General features: G+C 37.6%; 1 protein-coding gene across 2 annotated transcripts; it reads left to right on the top strand.

Annotated features, from left to right (window-relative positions):
* The first annotated feature begins 754 nt into the window (after positions 1-754).
* On the top strand, positions 755-23,347 carry LOC139938587 (phospholipid phosphatase 1-like). Of its 2 annotated transcripts, XM_071934169.1 has the most exons (7): positions 755-935; positions 1,797-1,957; positions 5,721-6,055; positions 6,822-6,879; positions 10,758-10,934; positions 12,217-12,244; positions 19,585-23,347. In XM_071934169.1, exons 1-7 carry the CDS (start codon positions 872-874, stop codon positions 19,689-19,691), a joined length of 930 nt encoding a protein of 309 aa, XP_071790270.1. In that variant the 5' UTR covers positions 755-871; the 3' UTR covers positions 19,692-23,347. The 2 variants fall into 2 exon arrangements, with proteins under 2 accessions (XP_071790270.1, XP_071790272.1); XM_071934171.1 differs by lacking the exon at positions 12,217-12,244.
* Positions 23,348-25,019: the final 1,672 nt, after the last annotated feature.

Raw genomic sequence — 25,019 nt, 5'->3', positions numbered from 1 at the left:
TGTTGCCAAAAGGGGGATTCCCTTTCCTTTCTTTAGCAAACAGGATACACCGGATTCTCCACAGAATGAAAGGCATTCTTCGAACGAATGATGTGATTTGTTTTGAAAGCGTTTTTTTTTTTAAATAACAAAGAGAATTCGAGCTGAATGGGAACACATTAAACTTGATTCACAACGCCACAACTGAATTTTGTTTGTGTAAAAAATAAAAGACCCGGATATGCCGAGGAACCCGAAGAAAAGCCGAGCTGAATGGGGACACATTAAACTTGATTCAAAACGCCACAACTGAATTTTGTTTGTGTAAAAAATAAGTCCCGGATATGCCGAGGAACCCGAAGAAAAGTCTCATATGAATATTTATCAACAATTTGCGTCCTGTGGTTGGTGGGCGGGGGCGGGGGTGGGGACCCAGCCCCCCCCCCCCCCCCCCCCCTTCCAAAGCCAGAAGGAGGCCTACTGGGGAGAACAAGTGTTTTCGGTCCACTTGCCTCACTTTGAAGTGAGCGCTTTGTTCCAGAAAATGTTTGTTTCTCCCACACAATGGATCCATACGGAGTCGTTACAGAATATACAAGAAAAACATACATACGTGGTTATGACGTAAAGAAACATGAAAAGTTCCGGTTCTGTAAATTCCTTGAAGATCGTGCGACACTCTCTACCTCACTTTAAGCCACGCCCCTATTTTTACATAACAAAACACGAGCGCCCCCAAGAGGCGAGCATGCGCACTTAGATCACGATCATTCTGTTGCGCGTAGATCCATGTGGGGAAAATAGCCAATATCCTGTTGAAATGAGTCACTATTTAAGCGAAATCATCGACCGATGTTCTTCATTTTTCACTACAACTTGTAAAGGGTGAGACATGGCAGGTAGCGGAGCTGCAAAATGCGGATTTATCCTTCTAGATGTGCTGGCATTGGCACTGGGTATGTATTCTTAAAATTGTGACATCATTATCGAAAAATACACTGACTGAATTGTGCTTAAGTTATGTTATTACGCAATCTTAGCTGTCAAATAGAACACAATGGGTTTTTATGGATAACTTTCCGTATGGCGCCACCACTTTTTCACTCATTTTAACAAAAAGGATATCTCAATCAATGAGGTAAATTAGAATTAGATACAGTATTATTTCATATCAAATGAAAAAGTGGTGGCGCCATAATTAGGGAAACTTTTCCATATTGTCACGATTGTCCGAATGAAAGTGTAACTTGATTCTGAATTTGACATCTACATCTACATCTATTCAGCTACTTGTCAAAGCCTATACATACTGGAAACAGCACATCAAGTTTTTGTAAAGAAGACGATGTCAATAAATCAAGATGCCCCAGGGAAGTTCCGCTCCGAGCGGAGGTGGGCGCAATGAGAATGAAATGAAATGACTATTTTATTCAGTAACAACATTAGTGAATAACTTGTGTCAAAATCATGCAGGAATTTTTTATTATTTTCAAGTCTATGGATGGATGATGGAGCTGACATTCCATTTTAATTCTTATGAAATGTGCGCTTGAATTTTTCTTTGGAAATGTCAAAATTTTAGCTATAGTAGATACCTAGTCCTCTCCAGAGGAATATTAAAAAAGGGGAAAGGTCCAACATCCATCCTTGAAATAAAAATGAAATAAACCCCTTTAAAAGTAGAGGCTAGATGAGTTAATAAGGCCTGTGTTGTTGTTTTGTTTTGCATGTAAATAAATGTATGACACTTTTAGCAAAAAAATAAAGAAAAAAATTGACATGTAATTAATTGGTATAATTTATGCTCTTCCTTGTAGTTGCCATACCAGCCATCTTGTTCCGCATCCCGGGACTCAAGCTACCCATATTCCAACGTGGTTTCTACTGCGATGACCAGACTCTTTCTTATCCATACAAGAGCTCTACTGTACCAGTAGCAGCACTGTATGGGGTGGGCGTGGGTTTCCCCATTATATTGGTATGTTTTACTTGCAACAATAATTTAAAAAGTGCTTTTTTGAAACCATGGCATCTGGTTTGGATCATAGATATAGAATATAATACCTAGATCGGCCGCGCGTACATACGCACCATAAGACGTACACAAACATTTCGCGTTCGGGATGGACGCGCTACAAAAAGCACGTGCTGGTGATAACGCACAGAAAATGCACATTGGAGATAGGCCTTAAACCACTATGGACGCGCTAAAAGTCACGTGCTGGTAGAAGATGATCGTTGGAGATAGGCGAATGGCTGCCCCCATGCCAGAACCCGCGTATGTACGCGCCGCCGATCTGTGGACTATATCAGTCCGCGCAAAGTGCAGATAAGGCAACGTTGCATTATTGTGCAACGTTGAGTAGCAGAATTGAGAAACGTTGACGAATTGCACTACTTCAAAGTTGCACTATTCTGCAACTCTTGCATTCAAACACAAAAAGGGAATCGAAAAAGGCTTTGTTGGAATAGTTAAAATCATATAATAGTATTGTACAGTTCCTTACCCAACTTTCTATCTGTGCAAATCAAAAAGTAATCTGTGCGTTTTCGCGCAAATGGCTTTTGAAAATCATCACTCCACACTTGCCGTTCAGGAAAACTGCGACGCCATTTTACTGTGTCAGATTGTATCCTCGTCCAGCGGTGTTAATTTATGCAAGTTTAAAAACCACTCTTATTTTAAAAATAACATTGTTTATAGTCAATAAAAAAATGATAGTACAGTTTTAAATTAAACTTAATATTTTTTATTGTTAAAATTTAATAAAATAAAAACTTTATTGATGTTGAGTTTTTAAATGTATTGATGTGCCTGACCATTCATGAATTGCGTGAAACATAAACAGATGGCGGGAAACTTTTAAGAGCCTTGTAATAGTAATAACTATTTTAGTAACTTTGCTCCTTGCCTTGGCTGAAGTAGTTTGGATAACAAATTTTGTATGTAGACGAGAATTTCATATTAAAGCAGGGAACCTAAGTAAATATAGTGACAACTTTGGCAAGAGTAGGCCTGTCTATGTCTGGTTTCTGCAGGTGATAGGATGTTCTCTGTAATTGGCCCTGAACTGTGGAACCAGCTTCCTAAGCAACTTAGGGAAGCCAGTAATGTTGATAAATTCAAGGCTGGCCTTAAGACAAATCTTTTTAAGCGTGCTTTTTTAAACAACTAAGTACAAGTACATGTACATATATTTTTGTATTCTCTGTAGCAGTTCCAGTTTTTTAACTAGGGTTTATTCTCTGTGTTTTTTAATCATTGATCGATGGTTGTGTACAAATTCTGCATTTATTGTTTTCTGCATATGTTTACTGTATTTTCTAATGGGTGTTTTAATTGTATGGATTTCAATATGTTTTTTATTAATTGTTCAGCGCCCAGGAGCATGTTTACATGGATAGGTGCTATATAAATTTCCATTATTATTATTATTTTTATGTCCAAGGGACCGTGGTTTGAAACTTGAGATCGGCCCGATGCCGGAATTTTTTATTTATGCCAGACAAGTTCGTTGTGGTGGACCCAAATATTTTGGAGGTTGAGAGAGGGGGAGATGTGCAGGCGGGTCTCTAACTTAGCCATCCCGGCCCGTCCCATTGACATAATTGATTTAAAACAGTAAATTGCAACCAAATGTAAACAAGTAAAAAGGAAGGTACAGTAATTATTTCAGAAATAAGAAATTATTAATAAGTAATTATTTTAATTGTGCAATCTTTGTCAAGTATGGCTACAAGTTAAACATCAGTGATATAAAATAATTAATTTGTGCAATCTGTATTAATTAGGACAGAACTAAACTTGGTAATTATCCACTTTTCAACAAAAACGATTGGGTACGCCAGTCAGCAGGAAGTTATGTACTAATTAGATGTCCTATTCAACATTCTGAACATACATGGTGGCAACATTTTATTAACTTGGTAAAAGTGTAACATTGTTGTAATTGCTGACTTCCATTTGATTTTTTGTTAATTTTTAAAGATTTATAAAATGTTTATTCAAGAAATGTTTTTCACTTTGATGTTTACTAAAATTGTGCAATCTTGATTAATCATTACCATAAATGAAACTTTTGTGTTTTTGTATGAAACAAATTTTTAATTATTTTTGTTTACATATTTTTAAGTGACCACGCAGTTTGCAATTTGCCATTTTTTATTTTAAATTATTCAATCACTGTCAGTAATTTTTTCTAGAAATAACTTTACTTTAAACACAAGTTATAGTTTATATTTATTATTTATTGCTCTTTCAAAGTTAAAAATAAAACCTAGAAAATGTACACTTTTGAAATATGAGACTTAGAAAAAAGTAAAACATTTGAGAGTTGATAATAATAATAATAATAATAATAATAATAATAATAATAATAATAATAATAATAATAATAATAATAATAATAATAATAATAATAATAATAATAATAATAATAATAATAATAATAATAATAATAATAATAATAATAATAATAATAATAATATAGGTATTTATAGCGCCTGAACTAAACAAGAACCAAGCAAAGAAACAAGAAAAACAAAACAACAAAATATTAATGTCGAGGATGACTGAAAAAGTAGGTTTTGAGGTTTTTCTTGAAAATGGCAGTAGAAGATGATTCCCTGACGAGTTTAGGTAACTTGTTCCATTCCTTCAGCCCAGCCAGAGAAAAAGACTTGGAGCCGGCAGATCGAGAAAGCCTGTGCTCGCAGAGAAGGAATTAAATCGTCATTATAAATATAAATATAAATACAAAAAAGAACTAATCAATGTTCAGAAATGATTTTATTAAAGAAATGTATTACAATTAAAAACTCATAGTAAATACAGAATAATTATAATTATGAAGCTTAAAAAAATGAATAAATAAACCTTTAAACATGACGCTATTCTCACGTGTAGTATTAGCTCCGCCCCCATACCCCACCCCTCCTCCATGCTCCACCCCACCCCATCCCCAACCAGCCCAACTATCCTAAAACAACAGTGAAGATGTTTTATTTTACCCTCAGACCACATAAGCTGATTAGCATTGACAGTATTTCACCTTGTTTTCAACGTAGCTTACATTTTTCTACTTTTACACCGGAAGTTGCATTATTACGCTACCGGTTGCACAATAATGCAACGTTGCCTTATCTGCACTTTGCGCGGACTGATATTCTATATCTATGGTTTGGATTGGCTCATGCTACATGTAGCTTGGCTCTGCGGTTGTTTTGACAATTGCCTAGGCTTTGCGTACTTGCTCAGGGCCTCAGACAAGAGAACGGAGCCTGAAGCAGAATCCAAAGCTGAAGCCGTTGTTTTGAAAAGGGCCTTACATGTAGGAAGTTAATGGTAGAGTGTCATGGCCGAGTGGTCTAGTGAACTGTAAAGTTCTAAACTGATAGCAGAAATGAGCAATATAAGCCATGTCTTGGCATTTTGTGATATCTATACAGACACGAATGGTCTAGAAAGGTTAAATCACAAAGTTGTTGTTCTTTATAATTGGTTTACCCATACACCCGATGTATGTTAGCCCTGTATACTCAGTCTTTTCACAACCTCTGCGATTAAAGAATCCTAGCAGATTACTCGGGGGAGATTCATACCCATGACCTTTGCACTCTAAAGCAGTGTATTATCAACTGGACAAAAGAGATTGCCCGGTAGCTAGAGGCAGTTTGAATCCTATATTTTAGCAGCGGGTATCGCAACGATTTAGTTTTTATTTGTTGTTCTTTGTTCATAGATCATGCTGACCGAGGTCGTAATCTTCGCTTACCGGAGACGTCAAGACACGGAATACCTCCCGTCCGGCAGCTTCAACCGATGCTGCTGCGATGTGGTCATTCCACCTCTTCTCTATCAGGTCCTCAAGTACATCGCACAGTTCTTCTTTGGGTTGCTCATCGTCATGACGTCGTTTGACATCGGTAAGAACGTTGTCGGCCGCCTCCGGCCTCACTTCCTCTCCGTTTGCCAGCCCAACTTCGGGGCGCTGAACTGTACGAATGGGCCCATGCATATGTACATCGAGGAGTACGAGTGTATGGGAGAGAGCGAACACCGGATTGAAGCTGCACAGTGAGTAAACATTCATCTCTGACCCTCAAAACCATGACCTCTGATCTCAGACCATTCCCCAATCTTCTTGCTAGTCACAGTCCTTGAACCTCCTGGGCAATTTCTAGATTGTAAGGGGTCATTCAGATTAGTCTGATGATAAAACAAAATAAATTGATTTTTTTTTTTTTTTTTTAAATGTGGCGGAAAAATCGAGACACGGAAACTGAAGTAAGTGTTACAATAACTCAATTTAAATATCCTTTATATTGTTTTTTTTCTTACAAAGATCCTGGATGAACTATACACTGTAATTCAAGATACTAAACAAAAATGACACATAGTACTCTTTTCAAAGTAAATCACAAGGGAAACTGGCTTCCTAGTAGATTTTAAACAATTTTGGTTTGAATAAAGACAAATTTATTGCAACGGTTCATGTACTTGAACCAATGGCTTGCATATCTGTGCCTATACCTGCAATTACATACAGGAAAGCTTTCATGGTTAGAAATGGTAGTCACAACAACTGCACAAACACACCCAAAAGAGTTTCAGTTGAAAGTATGCTTGAATACAAAGATAATTGTTCGCCTAAAAAGGTAACATTTTCCGTGGAATTGCCCACATGTATCTGTGTCTACAATTACATACAGGAAGGCTGCCGTGGAGAGAAATTGACATAAACACACCCAAACTATTCTTCATGATTCCATGCCTTCAACTTCCAAGTCTCAAACTTCATGACTAATCTTCTGTTTGTTTCTCTTTCCCCGTGTTTCTACAGTCGCTCCTTCCCGTCTGGTCATGCTGCCATTTCAGTCTACTGTATGCTGTTCCTAACAGTGAGTCACTAGACAGTCCCCCCCCCCACCCACCCCTCCCACCCCCGCTCGACAGTTATCCTGCTCCTTTTTGATTACACACATCCTCCAATCAGTTTGTTTCACCTGGAAAAAAACGTCCCACAATCTCAACCAAACTTCAGCTTCAATCTTGAAAAAGGGGCTTTAGCCAACATCAATTCAGTATTAACAAATCTTATCTTGAAGAACTTTTACATCAACTTCAAATTTTAGTGGAGGGAAGTGTTAGACCTTGTATTGACCCACGACACTCACAGCAATTGCTTTTGCTCTGGTGCTTAACATCAAATGGAGCATGCAGCCAGAGTTGAACATGTTGAAACTGCAGTTTACCATTGTCATTTTTTGGCAAGGGGTATAGCAAAAACACATTCAGGAAGATGAATGTTCGGACCTCAAACTTTGTTCTATTCCCAGAATTTTATCTCCAAGGGGATGTTGTTATTTAAGCGATATCCTTAGAATGTTTAGCTATCGTTATGTACCACTGTGGCCGTGACATCCTGAAGGAATTACACAGTCTTAAGAGTAGCAGTGTCCTTAATCTTAAGGAAGGAAGGAGAAAATTGACTGGTCAGAATAAGATTTTGACATGGTGTTTGGAGATAACTGCAACCCTATCTGTCATTATAAGGTGTCATGGCCGAGCGGTTAAGAGCATCAAATTTAAGTTCTGTGCCCACTTTTATAATCCCTGTTAGCATAGAAACTTGCTTAGTACAAAACAAATTCGCTTAGGAATAATAGTTTACCAGCCAGATTAGTAGGCCTATACAGTAACAATTGCTCCAGTCATTTCTGGAACACAGAAAAATCTTGATTTGAAGAAACAGAGAGTTGCGACTAGTACATGAACCCCCACTCATTTTGCTTTGAAAAGTGCACAACAGACCGTCCTGTAATAATTGTACACCTTTGGTAATTGCTCCAAAAATTAATGACATTGAATATTTACTTGATAAAGAGCTCTGCCAGAGAGCTGTTGATATTATTTTTAAACATTGTTAGAAACGACACCCTTAGAAGTTAAATGTATACGTAGTTTTAGAGAAAGAGGTAATTTTCCCACCCCAAAAGTGAGGAAGGCTCAGGAAAGTTACAGTTCTATGCAACAAGGGGGTTTCTCTTTCATCATTTTCGTTTAACCTTGATGAACAACTGATTCCAATTTTTCATATTTTTTGATGTAGGTTTGTTAATTAATTTATGTTTATGTTGAGATACACCAAGTGAGGCTAGCTGTCTTCGACAATTCCCCCAAATATACCCTGCCTTTGGAAAAATCTTTGAAGCAATTATACCAGTAGCATTGTACAACCCAAGATGCCTCACCTGAGTGTTAAAGGGAAGGTACATGTTTGGAAATTACTCAAAACAAGTATTAACTTAAAAACTGAATTGCATTGGGGAGCTGTTGATAGTATAAAACATTGTGGGAAACGACTCCCTCTGAAATAGCATAGTTTTTGAGAAAGGGGTAATTTCTCACTAAAATAATAAAAGACTTCTCTTTTACTCCTATCTGAAAACACACAAATTCGTCCAACAAGGGTGTTTTTTCTTTCATCATTTTCTTGTAACTTCGATGACCAATTGAGCCCAAATTTTCACAGGTTTGTTATTTAATGCTTATGATAGTATACACCAAGTGAGAACAATGGTCTTTGACATTTTACCAAATGTGTACAAAGCCCTCAGGGTCCGGCGCATTGTATATATGTCGAAATGAGTCATCATATAATCAAATTGGAATTTTTGTTAAAAGGTCACAGTGACCTTTTAACAAGAATTCCAATTTGATACAAGGATTCTCTCTGTTGAGAGTGGTCTGGACAACAAATCTGAATGAGGCACTGGTCTCGGTTACGGGTCTCTTTAATGTATTGAAAAATACATCCTGTTCTTTTGTTCGCATTTTATAACACATTTTTTAGCCTTGCCTGTCAGTACTGGGCCCAATTTTATAGAGCTGCTTAAGTATTTCAAAATGTATTTTGCCTTGAGCTTATTGTACTGTCCCATTGGTATGCCCTTAACCTTGACGTCATTATTCACCCATGTTGATTTTAACAAGTGAATACATTCTTGGAAATGTGTTTTTTATTTCAACTTGTAAAGCAGCCCAACAGTCGGTGTTCTCCCTGTGGTCTGCTGGCCAAATGCCAGTTTATCTTCAGTTTTTTTGTATTTCATTTGGGTGGCCAATTCAGTGGTAAACATTGGTCTCCCATGGGTACCAGCTACTTGTAGTGTACAAAGATATAGTACAAATTAAACAGTACAAAAGGAATACAGACTGCTAACAGAGTAAATCAAACAATTTTTTGTAAAAATGTACTTTCCAATCATTTAATAATAACAAATAATATATAACTGGATTTATAGCGCCAATTTACAAAAGGATGCAAGGCGCTTTAGTATAGTTTCTGTATAGCCTTTTTTAAACTAATTATTTTTATGAAACAGAATTGCCCCATGTTGAACTCTCAGCATGGTTGGGAGAAACTCACTCCTATATGGTTGAATATGCTCAAGACTTGCACAGTCTATTTCAGATTGCAATATTTCTCTAGATATTTAGTTTTCTCCCTGAAAAATGGTCCACTCTAACCATCTGTAAATGTTGTTACGGGCCTCAATGATGCCAAGTGACCCAGCTGAGTGAAGAGGCTATTGCTCACAACAGCTACTGTAGGCCTACACATTAAACACTTCATTTTGTGCATACTTTTGTCTTGAATTAAAATCCAAATCCATTGCAAATGACGAATGAGGAAACCATTAGATATGGACCAACAAATACAGTGGCGATTCGTGGTGCAAGACCTTCTCAGTTCGATCCTATTATCCAGTAAGCTTGGGCGATATCACGATATTATCGAAAATCGCGATATTAGTTTGGAAACGATTTCGATATCGGATCCATTTGGTTTTAATCGAAATATCGATATATCGCGATATATAGCGATATCGATTAAATATCGCAATATCACGATGTATTTCCTAGCTGAGACATCTTGCACACCATAGGATTGGAGTAAAACCAGAAGAAGAGGTCATTAGAATACCTCTCTTTTGCTATGACTGTCTCTTCTACAACTTTCACTTGGAGTTTGAAGACTGGTGATGTCAATTTTAATTAATCGCGATTATATCGAATATCGCGATATATTGTCTGCGATATATCGTGAATAAAATAAATCGATATCGCCCAAGCTTATTATCCAGGAACCACTATTACAGCGACCCAATGCCTTCGGACCGTGCGCTTCGGGCTATAAAAAAACAGTTACTTATGATAGGAATATTGTTGGAAAATTGCACCCGCAGCAATTGCTGTGGTGCTCTGTGTTTTTGCTGAGGTACACTTTCCAAAGTTCCTATACAAATGTTAATTTTCTTCATAGAAGTGCCCCTTAAATTGCTGTGCACCTTCAAGAGCGAAGTTCAGGGCCTAAGAATATACTGATTGACACACATTCTCTTAAAATGTTGTGTTTTTTCCTCTTACATGGTTCATGGGGTGGCATGGTTGGCTTGTGCTTAAAGCGCTCACCTCTCACCAAGGTGACCCCGGTTCGAATCCCGGCAAGGGCCATATGTGAGTTGAGTTGTGTGTTGATTCTCTGCTGTGCCACAAGGGTTTTCCAGACCATCCAGTTTTTCCTCCCTGGGTCTTGGCTGTGCTCTGCAGCTAAAGACTCCCTTGCATGCCTGCTTCTCGAACACGTAGTAGCCGCGTCCTTCGCAATTCAGCTCTTAGCTGCGAGTAAGGATGGTTAGCACCCCAAATTAGTATTATTATTATGGTTCGACAACTATTTTAAACTTCTTTCTTTTGTTGTCTTGATCTACAGCTTTACATTCAGTGTCGTTGGAAGTGGGGGGACACAGCTTTCCTCCGCCCCCTGGTGCAGTTCATTGCCCTCATGCTGGCTTTCTACACCTGTCTCAGCCGCATCTCAGATTACAAGCACCACTGGTCTGATGTATTTGCTGGAGCCGTCCTGGGCGGGGGCGTTGCTGTTCTTGTGGTAAGTCTGAATATTTATAATTATTATAATCTGTCTTATGGAATATCAGCAGTTGGGCTAGAATTTTTAAGGGGAACTCACAAGACCACAGGTCTTTTGTCTCAATAATGATAATAGCCCGTTTTTCTATAACGCTTTTGACACCCAGAGGGCGTCCCAAAGCGCTTCACATTATTACCCCTGGTCACTGGGCCTCGATCACTCCTTAAATCATCTCAGCTCCCTGGTGGGGAGTATGCAGCCCGTGCACTGTTAATATGCGCTACTCCGTTATAAATCAATCACAAAAGACCATCTCTGCCCTCAAATGGGTACCCATTTACCTGCTGGCCTTATACTTCAAGTAGGCAATGGAGGCGATTGCCTCTGTGCCCCCAGGTCATTGCCTTGGTGCCCTTGAAATGCTTCAGTAGAACTTTGCAATTTCCTCATAGGGGGCCCCTTGCCCTGTCAAAAACGAAGCGTGCAAGCCGATTACTCCAAAAGTTTTATTTGTAGAAGAAGACCAGAATCAAAATGAGAAATGAGTTTTGTAATCAAATATTTAGAAAAGATTAATCTCATTACTTTATATGTGAGTATACTTCAATGCTCAACAGAGTTTTAATATATTTATCAGACTTCACGGAGGCGATGAAGGCGATTGCCTCCGTGCCCCCTGGTCATTGCCTTGGTGCCCTAGAAATTCACAATTTCCTCATAGAGTGCCCTTTACCAAAGAGAAAATGCCTTGGTGCCCTTGGCATTTCAGAAACGAAGCATACAGGCCTGTATGTCTTTTTGGAAACTGTTTTAAAGATATTGCACCATGGGGTCCTGTTCTTAGTGCCCTCTGTGGCCTTTGAAAAGTTTCCCACATACCTGAATATGATTTTCCAATACAAGTGCCCTTTGCAAAATCAAAATGGCCTTGCCCTTTCAGAGATGAAATTTGAGGCCTGTAAACAGTTGAGGCCTAAAACAAAATGTTAGGGTCTATAGTCTGCGATTAACATGTTTAGTCAAAGAAATTTATTTAAATAGTTTAACTATCAACAAATTAACTCTTTTCTTTATGGTTTTGAAGTAAAAATGATAACCATGATTAATAAAAACAATTCAATATTTATTTTACATTAATGATTAATACAACAAAATAGATTTTGTTTTTGGTTTGAACTATAAAGTATGATTAACACGGTTAATAAATGTAGTTATTTTTTTTTTAACAGTAATTATAAAAACATTGGCTCCTTTTTTTTCATGGTTTTGAAGTAAGTTGCATTAACCTTTTCTCCTGCAGTACTACAGTGTCAGCCAACAAAAGCAAGGTAAGTGTCAACAGTGCAGTGGTCAGTGTCTGTGACAAGACGGTCGTTATTTTCTTTGTTGATGCTTTTTGTGCACTATGTAGACGGACTAAAGCTTTCTAACCCTGAAAAATTAACACACTTTTGGTGAAGGGCTCGTTGTTTGACTTTCTCTTTCGCTAAGATTCTTAAAGGCACTGGTGGACACCTTTGGTAATTGTCGAAGACCAGTATTTTCACTTGGTGTATCTCAACATATGCATAAAATAACAAACCTGTGAAAAGTGGGCTCAATTGGTCGTCGAAGTTGCAAGAGAATCAAAAGTACAGAAGAATAAGGAAATAAAAAACACCCTTGTCACACAAATTTGTGTGCTTTCAGATGCCTAAAAAAAAGGCTTCAGGCCTGAGGTCTTTTATTATTTGAGTGAGAAATTACTTCTTTCTCAAAAACTATGTTATTTCAGAGGATGCCGTTTCTCACAATGTGTTATACTATCAACCTCTCCCCATTACTCGTTACCAAGTAAGGTTTTATGCTAATAATTATTTTGAGTAATTACCAATAGTGTCCACTGCCTTTAAGACTGTGAAAGTTTCAACTCATCTTATGAAACATTAACCCAACACTAAAATTGGCTAGAAACCCTACAATATTCTTATGTCTTCCACTGTTTGGTAACTCAACACCCAAGTGGACTTAAGTCATTAGTGCTGGTTGCAATAAGAAGTAATAATTTAGGCATTTTGTCTCAAAATCTATGAAGTACAACTTCCTGTATAGGATTGCGTAGTTGTGGACCATTGTGGTTTATTATAAAATTTAGACTGACCATTGTGGTTTATTATAAAATTTAGACTTATGGAGTCCCTTATTTTGATCCAAGCTTTAATGGCAATGACAAAATACATAAACTTTGGTAAACAAGATAATTATTTTTAGTTTCTGTGTATTACAGTACAAGTAACACTATAACAACTAGAAATTGAGAGTTTGTGTACAAACTCAGGGTGTTCGGGTGAATGGTCAAATGAGGTCACGTTGTGTACAACATTTGTAGAACATTACAAGAGGTTTCATGTAGTGAAAGAATCTTGTACGTAGCGTTTGTGGTTCTCAAGATATGAATTTTTCAATTATTTACCGTTTATTTAACGTAATGACGTCATCAATGACGTCATCATTCCAAAAAAGTTGCGGGTTCATCTACTCATGAAGGTTCATGTTTATGATAAGTTTCAAGTTCATAGTAGTTTAACATTTTGTTCAAAATCGCACGAAGAAAGATGAGGCGAATCCCAGCGTAGTGGAATTTGAATTACGCGCGCCTTCAACGGAGTCTGCATGTGTATACACAACCCGTAATGCCCACAGCCACGCAGTGCTGTTTTGTTGTAGAGCATGGATACAATGTAGGCCTACATGAACTACACGCACACACACCCACACACCCACAATACAATAGTAGCATTCACATACATGAATGGCGATACTATCTGGTTTCTACGCGTAATGAATGGAGGTCAACACAAACGCGCGCTTTTACGACCAGAAGGCAAATATCAACTGGCATTATGTTTGTGCAAAAGTTTGAGCAGGATAACTGATCTTCAAACTGATATTCAAATTTTGCAAATATGATATATAGTTCTTGAGATATGAACTTTTGAAATTTTGAACTTCCGGTTTCAACCGGAAGTAAAAGTCACATGAGGTCACGTTGTGCACGACTTTTGTAGCTAATTACAAGACCTTTTATATGCACCAAATATCTTGTGTGTGGCATTTGTAGTTCTCAAGATATGAACTCTCCAATTTTTAGCGTTTTTTTGAACGTAATGACGTCATCAATGACGTCATCATTCCAAAAATGTTGCTGTTTCGTCTACTCATTAAGATCAATATATATGGTAAGTTTCAGGTTCATACAAGCTTTAGTTTTTGCGAAAATCGCGCGAGAACGTTCGAGGAGAAGAACACGCAGAAAAAAAAAACAAAAAAAAACAAACTAGAATTTAGTGTTTGTAGAAACAAACACAAGGTGTTCGGATATCGTCAAGGTCAGCGTTTGAGTCAATGAAATAAGTGTTGTTAAAAATGCAACGATTTTTTTTTTCTTGATGTGTATTATGGTAATTTAGCATCAAAAGGGTTGTTGCTCGAACAACTAACAATTAAAGGAACACGTTCCCTTATGAGGCGCCAAGTGTAAACTTATTATTTAACGCAACTATTTACAACTATCTCACAAAGTCGACTTACAGAAACTAAGAAGTTGACTTAACAGCCTGAACACGCGTTGAGATGTGTGTGTATCAAACTTTGTGCACCACTATGAGAGCACTCTATTTCCTAGTCTTTATATTGCTTTTTAACTTTACGTTTGCGGGCTAAAACTAAATGTAATACTGTAATGCCCCTTTAAATGATGTTTGACCAGGCAAAGATATAAAGTAGGTTCCAACGGTTACAAAATATTAGTATGATTAGCCCGTGCTTAGCCCGCTCATGGGGGTTCCATTGTTTGTGATTAAACTTAATACATCATTATCATTATGTTTGACAACTTGGACCGAGCACCTCTGGGTCAAAAGATGTTTAGGAGTTTTCTTAACTTTACAAAATTATGTTGTCACTTAACCAATGCTTCGTCCTTCGGATGGGACGTAAAGCCGTTGGTCCCATGTGTTATGTAACGCATATAAAAGAAACCCAGTGTACTTATCGAAAAGAGAAGGATTTCGCCCCGGTGTTCCCGGTCCGATCGGCAGCAAAATTGCGCCGCAGCACCTTGTAAAGCATTACATGGTGCTACCAGAGTATTAGTATGATTAGCCCGTGCTTAGCCCGCTCATGGGGTTCCATTGTTTGTGATTAAATTTACTTCATTATCATTATATTTGACAACTTGGACCGAGCACCTCTGGGTCAAAAGAATTACGGATTTATTTTAAACACATGTCATGACACGGCGAAACGCGTGGATACGAGGGTGGGTTTTCCCGTTATTTTCTCCAGGCTAAATTTTCACAGGTTTGTTATTTGATATAGAAGTTTTGATACACGAAGTGTGGGCCTTGGGCAATACTGTTTACCGAAAGGGTCGAATGGCTTTCAGTCATGTTTGACGCCTTGGACCGGGCACCACTAGGGCAGGAGATGTTAAGGAGGTTCCAAACGATACATAATTAGTATGCTTAGCCCGATCGTGGGTTCCAGTATTTTCTTATTTTATGTAAATAACATTACATGCGTTAAAGGAACACGTTGTCTTGGATCGGACGAGTTGGTCTATAAAAAGCGTTTGTAACCGTTTGTTATAAAATACATAATGGTTGGAAAGATGTTGTAAAATGATGCACATAAATTTGCCTCGAAATTGCGTGGTTTTCCTTTTACTTTGCGAACTTACACGGTCGGCCATTTTTGGGAGTCATAAAAAACAGGATCTATGGAAAAGCTGAAAATAAAAACCATGACGAAATATACCATTGTTATTCAATAGAGACGTATTGTAGTCACTTTGGTTGGGGAGTGAGGAAACTAGTAAAACACACATAAATCACAGTGCTGGCTGGGCAAAATTTTATGCACCTGACAAATCTATGCATGGATATTCTTTAGAAGGTTTTGTTTGTTTGAATATATTCACATGGTTCGTTCAAATATAAGGGGGTTGGTTGTGGCGACAACAACCTTTTTATCCTTTTGACAACCATCATATATAATGTAACTTCACGGCTGATGGTTGCACTTTGGTATTGTCACTTTTCAACTCGGCTCTACGTGCTGTCTGGTACCTTCCATACATACATTTTGTTGTGAAGATTTTAATTGGGTAAAGGCTTATAGTTTGATGAATAATATGACGAAAACAAACTTTTATCCTTTTGAAGTGAATTCATGATTTATTGTCTCATTCTTCTCACGTAGCTATTTAGTAGGGTCAAAACGTGAGGCCAGTAACACTTTTTTGCAAGTACATGTACACCATGTAATGTTAGTTGGACGCAGTTTGCTAACAGCCATTTTCCTTTTTTAAATAAAATCAGTAAATTAATAATTTTGCTTGTTACATAAAATAAAATTGAAGAGGATGCCTGAATTGACTAATACAATCGGAGTTGGACGAGGTGTAGACTTGGGAGTTGGACGAGGTGTAGACTTGATTCAAGTAGATCGACTTACTGACATAATCCATCTCACCAAGTCGACTAAGATAAAATGATCAGTCGACTAACTGACATAATTTATCTCACCAAGTCGACTTACAGAAACTAAGAAGTTGACTTAAAGCCATTGGACCCTTTCGGTACAGAAAAAAAAAAAGTTCACAGATTTATTAATAATTTACAGGGTTTACAGAAGGTAATGGTGAAAGACTTCTCTTGAAATATTAGTCCATGATATGGTTTACTTTTTGAGAAAACGGTAAAACAATATAAATTCTCGTTAACGAGAATTACGGATTTGTTATAAACACATGTCATGACACGGCGAAGCGCGCGAATACAGGAGTGGATTTTCCCGTTATTTTCTTCCGACTACGATGTCCGATTGAGCCTCAATTTCCACAGGATTGTTATTTTATATATAAGTTGTGATACACGAAGTGTGGGACTTGGACAATACTGTTTACCAAAAGTGTATAATGGCTTTAACAGCCTGAACACGCGTTGAGATGTGTGTGTATCAAACCTTGTGCACCACTATGAGAGCACTCTATTTCCTAGTCTTTATATTGCTTTTTAACTTTACGTTTGCGGGCTAAAACTAAATGTTATACTGTAATGCCCCTTTAAATGATGTTTGACCAGGCAAAGATATAAAGTAGGTTCCAACGGTTACAAAATATTAGTATGATTAGCCCGTGCTTAGCCCGCTCATGGGGGTTCCATTGTTTGTGATTAAACTTAATACATCATTATCATTATGTTTGACAACTTGGACCGAGCACCTCTGGGTCAAAAGATGTTTAGGAGTTTTCTTAACTTTACAAAATTATGATGTCACTTAACCATTGCTTCGTCCTTCGGATGGGACGTAAAGCCGTTGGTCCCATGTGTTATGTAACGCATATAAAAGAAACCCAGTGTACTTATCGAAAAGAGAAGGATTTCGCCCCGGTGTTCCCGGTCCGAGGGGTATGCTGCGTTGGGCATAAGCACTTAAGCCAAGAAAATATACAAATGCTTACTTTTGAACCGTAAGACAAGGTCGAAATGGGATTATGTCTGCGAGGCGTTTACGGAGTTTTGAATGATGATTCCTATGATGTATTGATTGTAAGAATCCCCTGTGTAGATCAGAAGTTATGATTTTATATTAATAAAAAAACTTTGAATGACCATCATTCAAGAACGGTTTGACGTCATCATGACGTAACTTAAACGGTTTCCTCTCCTAATAAATACCTATCTATGTGTGAAGTTTCAAGTTCATACGGGTTTGGGAAAGGTGCTTTTGTTAGCGGACAAGGTATTTTTGAGTTGGCCGAACAAACTTAAAAATACACTAGAAATTGAGAGTTTGTGTACAAACTCAGGGTGTTCGGGTGAATGGTCAAATGAGGTCACGTTGTGTACAACATTTGTAGAACATTACAAGAGGTTTCATGTAGTGAAAGAATCTTGTATGTAGCATTTGAGGTTCTCAATATATGAATTTTCTAGTGTTTAACGTGTTTCTGAGCATAATGACGTCATCATTCCAAAAAAGTTGCGGGTTCATCTACTCATGAAGGTTCATGTTTATGATAAGTTTCAAGTTCATAGTAGTTTAACATTTTGTTCAAAATCGCACGAAGAAAGATGAGGCGAATCCCAGCGTAGTGGAATTTGAATTACGCGCGCCTTCAACGGAGTCTGCATGTTTATACACAACCCGTAATGCCCACAGCCACGCAGTGCTGTTTTGTCGTAGAGCATGGATACAATGTAGGCCTACATGAACTACACGCACACACACCCACACACCCACAATACAATAGTAGCATTCACATACATGAATGGCGATACTATCTGGTTTCTACGCGTAATGAATGGAGGTCAACACAAACGCGCGCTTTTACGACCAGAAGGCAAAATTCAACTGGCATTATGTTTGTGCAAAAGTTTGAGCAGGATAACTGATCTTCAAACTGATATTCAAATTTTGCAAATATGATATATAGTTCTTGAGATATGAACTTTTGAAATTTTGAACTTCCGGTTTCAACCGGAAGTAATAGTCAGATGAGGTCACGTTGTGCACGACTTTTGTAGCTAATTACAAGACCTTTTATATGCACCAAATATCTTGTGTGTGGCATTTGTAGTTCTCGAGATATGAACTCTCCAATTTTTAGCGTTTTTTTTAACGTAATGACGTCATCAATGACGTCATCATTCCAAAAATGTTGCTGTTTCGTCTACTCATTAAGATCAATATATATGGTAAGTTTCAGGTTCATACAAGCTTTAGTTTTTGCGAAAATCGCGCGAGAACGTTCGAGGAGAAGAACACGCAGAAAAAAACAAAACAAAAAAAAAAACAGAACAATAACAATAGTTGTTCGGCTGGTGGCCGAACACCTAATTACAGGTTTACGTGTACTTCCATGCAATAAAACATAGAGGTAGGGTTTATGTACATGTAGATGTAGTTAAAATCAATGATGAGTGAAAATTACCTTTTGTGCAGTTTGAATCAGCCTGTTTTACTTCACAAAAATATTCAAAGCATTCCACTTACATGGTAGACTACAGAATGCTATTGTTGTAGAGATTTTGACATTCTTGTAAAAAAAAATAAAAAATACTAAAGTCAATGAACTGTGCAAGTCTATCTCCTGTTTGAACCTAGTATTTGCTTTGTCATTTAAATGGTCTTTGCTGTTGTTAATCTGTAAGTATGACCAAAATGTTTGACTGGCACCCCCAAAAAGATATTGACAAAATAGGGAGATTGCAGTTATAGCGCTAGATACATCAGTTGGTAGAGCACCGGCATTTAAGAATGGAGTCCGCAGGTTCAATTTATGTTCTATTAAATTTTTCTTTGTTTACAAAGAAAAATTGTTTCCTGCCTACAAAACAATTTTCATAACCGCTGCTTATTGCAAAGCCTCACTCCCCTCTCTTCCTTCCCTATGCTGTGACTTTGAGTAAAACACAAGACACGCTTACTGGCTATCGGTTCTGTAAGCAGATGAGTGACGCAAAAATAAATGTCCATTGCCTTTAAAAGACCAACATAAAAAGGAAAACAGACCAAAGTAGGAAGAATAGCATGACAGAAATATGCATGTTATTAAGGTTATATTCAGTTTCTTTTTGTCCAGCACAACGTTTTTCGTTTTGTTCTCTCTGAATTTCTGCAGACTCTGGGAGCGTCCGACCTCTATCTGTGCCAGAGCAGCAAAGACATGTCGAGTCATCACAATTCAGAAATGGTGTTTATGGAAATGAACCCTCGTTCGACTCGTAGTAACAAGAATGACGGTTTTATCTGAGCAACAACAAGTTGATTTGTTGGTAGTTCTTTTCAATCGAGTTAAAGTTCCCTGGTGACATTTCTAGGTGGAGACCAAAATGGTTGACAATTATTTTAAATGCTGATATGCAAATCAATGTAGGATGTATTTTTATTTTTGTTGTTGCATGTAGTTTTTTTAGAGCTCGTTAGGCACCTGTATCTTGTTTTAAAAAAAATTATATTTGCAGCATTTATTTTACAAAGAGGTTTTTACAATTAAATTAATTCGCTACTGAGGTGGTAAAATAACCAGATATTCACCAAAGTAGTTATTTAAAAAAGAAAATTTTGCTCGTAATGAATTTTGACAGAAGATGGTGTTTTGAAACAAAAGCGTACAGTGTATTTCACATACGCGCAACTATTACTTCTTTATTTATCTATCTCTAATCAAGTGGTATATATATTTTTGCAATATGTTTGCCAGCTTATACTTTTCTTGAATCTATAAAACGAGTTACAAACTAGCACCAAAGAAAGTGTCTATGGGTGACATATACCCCATGAAGCTTGCCAAGGATTTTATTTAGGGGGAACTGACGTTTTGACCTGAGATCCACAAACTATTTAAGATACTGTAATTATTGATCCGTTTGCCAAATGTCCTATGAAAAGCCCACTATGTGCCATATATGTTCATACATCTACAAGAAAGCTTCAGACAAGTATTAGACTTATGGCACTAGATGTACACAATATTTTGAATACATGTAGATCTATAAAACTAAATCCGGTCTTTACAAAATAGCGACAAAATTTTAAAACAAAGTATATCTACTGGTAAATACTTCCCATGATTTGCTTGTCCAGTATTTGTTTTTTGGTGTATAACAAATGTTTTCTGGTAACAAAATCTGCAAACATATTATTATTTTAGACTTTAAGATATTGTAATGATTGAGATCGCTGTTGCCAAATGTACAAGAAAGCTTTTCATTAGACATCTGTCACTATGCATTTTTTGAACAAGTATTTTTAAAATATATAATATTTATATGCAAGGTTCTCCCTTAGTAGTGGTCCACTGACCAAATGCTAGTTAAAAAAGCTGAGGACTGGTTGAAATTTTCGCCAATTTATTGTTGAGAATAGTTTAGTATTGGAAAGTATCCCTATAATGTAATATGGACTAGTGGAAAAGCTGACTTGCTAATGAGAATAACATGTCCTGCTGACTGGTCATTGATGCAGTTCAAACACTGATATGGATAGCTTATTAAGTAATACTGATGAAAGAATCTTTGATTCTGGAAGTTTTTGCTCAGAGAAGAGCTAATGTGTATCACACATCCATTTAGTATGCAGGCCTGGAATTACGCAGAAGTCGTGGAGGCATTGACGTATGTTGCCCTGGTCTTGGCCACTGGTCATCAGGCCTGTATGCTTTGTTTTTGATAGGGCAAGGGCACCAAGGCATTTTCTTCCTTAGAAGAGGGCACCCTGTGACGATATTGTGAATTTCTACTGGAGCATTTTAAGGACACCAAGGCAATGACCATGGGGCACGGAGGCAATTGCCTTCATTGCCTCCGTGTAGTATCTAGGCTGTAGTGCCTCTTCAGTATCTTCACATAGACATGAAGATTTTCCAGTGGAAGTGTCCTTTGCAAAATGACTATGGTCTTGCCCTCTCCAAGATTAATTTCCAGGCCTGCATTAGTGGAAAGATAAGACTAAGGGTTGGAATTCCAAGGAGTTATTAATTATCTTTTTGACATAAATTTATTTACCCGGAGGCTAGGTTAGTTTGAGCATCGCTGCCTCAATTCTCCAGTTTCAAATGAAGGCTCTCCATTAAAGCCTTGCATATGTTTTTTTTTCATAAAGATGTTTTTTTATAAAAACCTTGTATTATTTTCATTTTGTATAGATGTAAATTAGTGCCTGATGTATAGAATGCTTGAATCATAAATAGTAGTTTTTAAAGTTTATTTGATAAATTTTGATGTGTATGATTATTAATGTCATGTAGTGACTCAAGTAATTCACAACTGCAAAGCTGCTGCGAGTATTTTTGGTTGGTAACTGATGGCAAAGCTTCCAGTGACTCACTCTGGCTTACTGTGACACAGTTTGACACAATGTTGCCTACTGTGACTCATGATTAATGTCATGTAGTGACTCAAGTAACTGACAAGTGCAAAGCTGCTGCGAATATTTTTGGTTGGTAACTGATGGCAAAGCTTCCAGTGACTCACTCTGGCTTACTGTGACACAGTTTGACACAATGTTACCTACTGTGACTCATGATTAATGTCATGTAGTGACTCAAGTAACTGACAAGTGCAAAGCTGCTGCGAATATTTTTGGTTGGTAACTGATGGCAAAGCTTCCAGTGACTCACTCTGGCTTACTGTGACACAGTTTGACACAGTGTTATCTACTGTGACTGACTCTGACTTACTGCGACACAGTGTTTCTTACCTTGAATCGCTGTGACTCACTGTGACTCACTGTGACTCGCTGTGACTCGCTGTGAGTCACTGTCGCTCACAATTCTAAAGTTAGGCTCAGTGTACAGTTCGGCACACTTTCAGTTTCTACCAACTTGTGGTTAACTTGGCATCTGTTTTGTGAACAGTCGAACTGGCCTGTAGTCAGTTCAGAAGTCATACTTGCAGTTGGAAATAGCTCGAGTCAATGTGACAATGTTCAACTGAGATATTAGGCCATATGTTGTGTAAAATACAAGGTGTCATGTATAAAATATTTCTAAGGCTCTTTATAACTAATTTTCTGCATGCAGCACAAAAACTTACTGGCTGCACAATGTACATGTATACAATATTTGCACCATAATTATGCATACAACTTTTTTGAAAAATTCAAAGTTTTCACAGTTGCACTTTTCAACTAACTTGCACAAAGCATTAGGGGCACTAATGTAAAGCGCTTAGAGAATTAAGTGTTAGTTATTAGGCGCTATATAAATCGAAAGTTATTATTTATTATTATCATTAGAATTGTTGGAATAAGTTTATTAAATAAATACTTAAGATGAAAGTGTGTACACTGCACACGCACTTAATAATTTGCATGCTGTATATTTAATGCACTCTTTTTGTTGGTCTTTCCTTGCAATTACAGCACAATTCCATTGTAGACTGCTGCAGTCTGCAGTGCATTGCACAAAAATATGCTGACTGCTGCATATTGCGCCCAACACAGCAGTGAGCAGGATGCATGTGTTTATAACTTCAGCACTGCTATGCACCGCACAAAGCCATACACACTGTTTATTTCAGCATGACAGTTAAATTACTCCAGCATTGCTATACATTGTACACTGCACAAAGCCGCACTGCCGCATTCACTTCAGCACTGCTATGCACTGCACAAAACCACGTGCACAGTGTTTACTTCAGCACAACTATTTTAATAGGTGTTTAAAAACACTTCATAAAGCCACACACACCATGTTTACTTCAGCACTAACAGTTAGCACTTCACAAAGCCACGTTAAAATTGTTTACTTCAGCAATGCTATGCTGCACAAAGCCACACTTCAACACTACTGTACTGGACAAAGCCACACGCACACATTGGGTGCATTCGATTAGCTTCCCTGGGCCTTCCCCGCGGTGCTCACTCGGGTGAGCCCCTGACAAGAGCTAATCGAAAGATCACATTCACCCTCTGGTGGTGACGGCATGCACCTCAGGTCACCCCAAAGTGACCCAATCCACAAGGAGGGCAGTGGGGGCAGCTGTTTGAACAAACCGGGGCAGACCAGGGTCGACCCAGGGAAGCTAAACAAACGCACCCACTTCAGTATTGCTGTAAACTACATAAAACCAAACTGCCGAGTTCACACCAGTACTGCTGTACATGTGACTTTGTGCAGTATGCTGTGCTGATGTGAACTCGACATTGTGGTTTTGTGCAGTGTTAAAGGAACACGTTGCCTTGGATCGGCTGAGTTGGTCAAAACAAAAGCGTTTGTAACCCTTTTTTATAAAATGCATATGGTTGGAAAGATGTTTTAAAAGTAGAATACAATGATCCACACAAGTTTGCCTCGAAATTGCGTGGTTTTCCTTCTACTGTGCGAGCTAACATGATCGGCCATTTATGGGAGTCAAAATTTTGACCCCCATAAATGGCCGACGTGTTAGTCGACGAGGTAAAAGGAAAACCACGCAATTTCGAGGCATGTTTGTGTGGATCATTGTATTCTACTTTTACAACATCTTTCTACCCATATGCATTTTTAAAAAAACGGTTACAAACGCTTTTCAAAGACTAACTCGACCGATCCAAGGCAACGTGTTCCTTTAACTTCAGCATTGCTGCGCACTGCACAAAACCATACTGCTGAGTTAACATGGTTAAGGTCAACACCACTCTACTGCACAAAGCCACATGCAGTCATTACTTTATCACTGTTTACACTGCACAAAGCCACACACTAATTTCACATGTACAAGGATTTTAATTTGTAGCATATTTGCAATTATGTATTGTTCATCTTTTTAAATATGTAACATTAATACTTATGTTCATTGTTTTAGCAAAATACTATGTCTTGTAAACACATTTATGTGCATGTGCATGCAATTGTTATCATATTAAAAATAACCCATGTGTATGAAACATGGAATCTGTTAGATATATTAATTATTGCAAACTTGTACATACTCTTCTTAAATAGCACCTTTAGTCAAAGCATACAAATATGAAATTAGTAGTATCAAATCTTTAAAATTATGAGGGTTTTTGGTTTTATTAAAGCCATTGGACCCTTTCGGTACAGGAAAAAAAAAAAAAGTTCACAGATTTACAAATAATTTACAGGGTTTACAGAAGGTAATGGTGAAAGACTTCTCTTGAAATATTAGTCCATGAAATGCTTTACTTTTTGAGAAAACGGTAAAACAATATAAATTCTCGTTAACGAGAATTACGGATTTGTTATAAACACATGTCATGACACGGCGAAACGCGCGAAAACAGGAGTAAGTTTTCCCGTTATTTTCTCCCGACTCCGATGTCCGATTGAGCCTAGATTTCCACAGGTTTGTTATTTGATATAGAAGTTGTGATACACGAAGTGTGGGCCTTGGACAATACTGTTTACCGAAAGGGTCCAATGGCTTTAACCCACGGAATTTTTTTAATAATATATGGATTTAAATATTCTTGGAGAAAAAATATAATGAGTGATAACACTTCTTATGCAATAAAACTATGCCTTAATGTATTCGAAAATGCAAACACTGGTGTAACTATGGTTTTCATAATATCCCTGTTTCACCATCATTGTGTTATCCCTATACAAGT

This window comes from Asterias amurensis, chromosome 6 (genome assembly GCF_032118995.1).
Source record: "Asterias amurensis chromosome 6, ASM3211899v1".
NCBI lineage: Eukaryota > Metazoa > Echinodermata > Asteroidea > Forcipulatida > Asteriidae > Asterias > Asterias amurensis.
Note: the sequence above shows the minus strand (reverse complement) of the source record. Positions and strands in the feature narration are given on the sequence as shown.